The 2,648-nt window shown below is 39.7% G+C and overlaps 1 protein-coding gene across 1 annotated transcript; it reads left to right on the top strand.

Annotated features, from left to right (window-relative positions):
• Positions 1-975: 975 nt before the first annotated feature.
• LOC121743152 lies at positions 976-1,821 on the top strand. The gene has a single exon (XM_042136370.1). The coding sequence runs from the start codon at positions 1,178-1,180 to the stop codon at positions 1,658-1,660; it is 483 nt and encodes a 160-aa protein (XP_041992304.1). The 5' UTR covers positions 976-1,177; the 3' UTR covers positions 1,661-1,821.
• Positions 1,822-2,648: the final 827 nt, after the last annotated feature.

The raw sequence follows: 2,648 nt of genomic DNA, 5'->3' as shown, positions 1-2,648 counted from the left end.
TGACATGAATCCATGAATAGTGAGGGAAATAGGCTGAATTAGGAGTCGTAGATGGTGAATGACCAACGCAAATTCACACTAGGTGAACCGCCTCATTAATTGAAACATTTAAACTTTAATCCCCTTAATGATACCACACAAAGTTGCACTTTATTAACAGTATATGTTTGGTAAAGAAATCGAAAATTATACAATATTGTAAGTATTCCCTTAATAATAGCATCACTGCATCATTAGACAGATTAGACAGAAAACGTAATCTAAACCATATCATTTGATTAGACAGAAAACGTAATCTAAACCATATCATTTCTCACCAACGTTAAAAAATAGATGGTGGCGCATCTAATTTTTTTTTCAAACGTAGGGGATTGATTATATATTACTTTTTTCAGCAAAACGAACATATTCGTTGATTAATTTGAAGTATTTGTTAGTACAAGTTTGCGTCTAGATCTAGAAAATGAGCAAATATATTTGCATTGACATCGATGCTCCATTTGTTTCACTATTTTATATGGGTAATTTGAATACAAAAGTGATAAATAATTATCAAATGGACCCCCACCATGTTTAAAGAGGTACAAATATCAATATTATAAACGTACTTGTACTTTCTTTAAATATACTGTACTAGTACTATATAAAATACCTGAGGAGTAATTTGACATTTTTTCTTGAAGTTATGAATAATCTAACAATTAAACTATATGGAAGTGGGACAAGTGGCTTATGTGGTGTAATTCCGCAGTTTAAATAATTTGCACTAGAATTACTTCGCGATAAAGTAACTAATTTGGTAATTTATTAATTAATCCACTCTGGTTCGGATATAATGCAAAACTACGTGGCATTTATTTTGTTTTTTATGGGCGGGGGTAAACCTGGTATTTCGCATCGACTGTAACTGCGAAGAAATTAATAAGAGAAAAGAAAAGCGGATTTGTGATTTACAGAATTTAGATTTCTGTGAAGAGGAAGAAGGGAGAGTATTGGGGGAACCTTATCCATTCCAGCCCTTTATAAAAGCAGATCAAAACCTCCATTTTAAACTATCAAAATTGGCAGACCAAATTCTCTCTCATCATTTCACAGTTCAACACCCACACCCGTATAGAGAGTGGAATTAGTCAGTCCAAAATAAAACAGAGAGAATTTATTCATCGGAGCTATATATATGGCTGCATCCAAAACCTATTGCGCTAGATCAAACTACAGGTTCCTTCCCAACGATCAGGCTCTCAGCAACGATCCGATGATCTTCGAGCTCGACGAGTCCGACGTCTGGAGCGCGGCGGCGCGCTCGCAGTCGCCTGAGATCCGCAAGGCGAGCGATTCCAGAATCTCGAGGAAATCGTCGTCCGCGGCGGCCGGGGGAAACGGACGCGGCGGCCGTCCGTCGTCTCTGCCGGTGAACGTCCCGGACTGGTCGAAGATACTCAAGGATGAGTACATGGAGACTCGCCGGAGAGACAGCGACGAGGATTACGACGAGGACGACGGCGATTGGATCCCGCCGCACGAGTTTCTGGCGCGGCAGATGGCGAGGACTAGGATCCCCTCCTTCTCGATGCACGAAGGGATCGGGAGGACTCTCAAGGGGAGAGATCTCAGCAGGGTCAGGAATGCGATTTGGCAGAAAACTGGTTTCGAGGATTGATTCAATTTTTATTTTTTTTTTGCGAGTTTATTTTCTATTTGTCCTTTTACGGTTTATATTCCGGAAAACGCCTCATTTTGAGTTGACGGAGGCGAGGCCATGGGAGGATTGTAACACTTGAGATTGGGTGAAAGGAAAAACAAATGATTTTTGGATTTAAATATGAATTTTTAAATATTTATTATAGTTATGGTGCTCTATAGTGTATTCTGAGTTTAGATTGAAGAATTTGGACAAAATAGTGGGACAGATGCAAGCTGAAAAATGAGTACGAATTTTGGGAAACAGAGGGGCTAATCTTAAAGCGTGTTTCTTTGAAAAGATAAAAAGATGCTTCACTATTTGCGGTGTTTCTAATTTATTTGTATTCATTATATTTTTTTAATAAAGTCGTTGGCTTCCCAAATGAAAGACAAAAGTCCGTGTCCATTTATTGGCAGCAGGAAGAGTTTATCTTTCTTAGTTATAACCACCTAAGAGCATCCACGGTGGGGATAGATATCTCGGCGGACATTTCAACGGACTTCCCAAAAATATCTCCGGTCACGTGATAAGGACATCTCATTGCACTGCCAAATCATAAGGATATCTCACTGCACAATGGCGGACATCCCCAAGGACATCCCACAATAATAAAAATTCACAAATTCACTAAATTAAACAATTTACGGAATTAAATAATTTACGGAATCAAAATTTCGACACGAATCCGGAGAAAATGCAACCATTTTATTTAAAACAAAAAACATACATAATTATTTAAAAAAACACATAGTTAAAAAAACAACCTCAAGCTTCGACAAATGCGGCCCCCGTCTCACTCCTCGTTGTCCCCGTTGTCACAATCAGGCAGGAGTGACATCCCCAAATCGCGCCGCATACTGTCTCCATGGTGATTAAAACTGAATCATGCTGCTGTATGCGGGCGAGGGGAGCTCGGGATCGATCTGGGAAGGAGTTGCCGATTGGACCTCGGGTCCGGACCCGC

This window comes from Salvia splendens, chromosome 8 (genome assembly GCF_004379255.2).
Source record: "Salvia splendens isolate huo1 chromosome 8, SspV2, whole genome shotgun sequence".
NCBI classification, from domain to species: Eukaryota; Viridiplantae; Streptophyta; class Magnoliopsida; order Lamiales; family Lamiaceae; genus Salvia; species Salvia splendens.
The sequence above is the reverse complement of the archived record's forward strand: the minus strand, read 5'-3'. Positions and strand labels throughout refer to the sequence as shown.

What these genes read in the sequence shown, in the direction of transcription:
- LOC121743152 (XM_042136370.1), top strand. Translation starts at nt 1,178, where the DNA reads ATGGCTGCATCCAAAACCTATTGCGCTAGATCAAACTACAGGTTCCTT.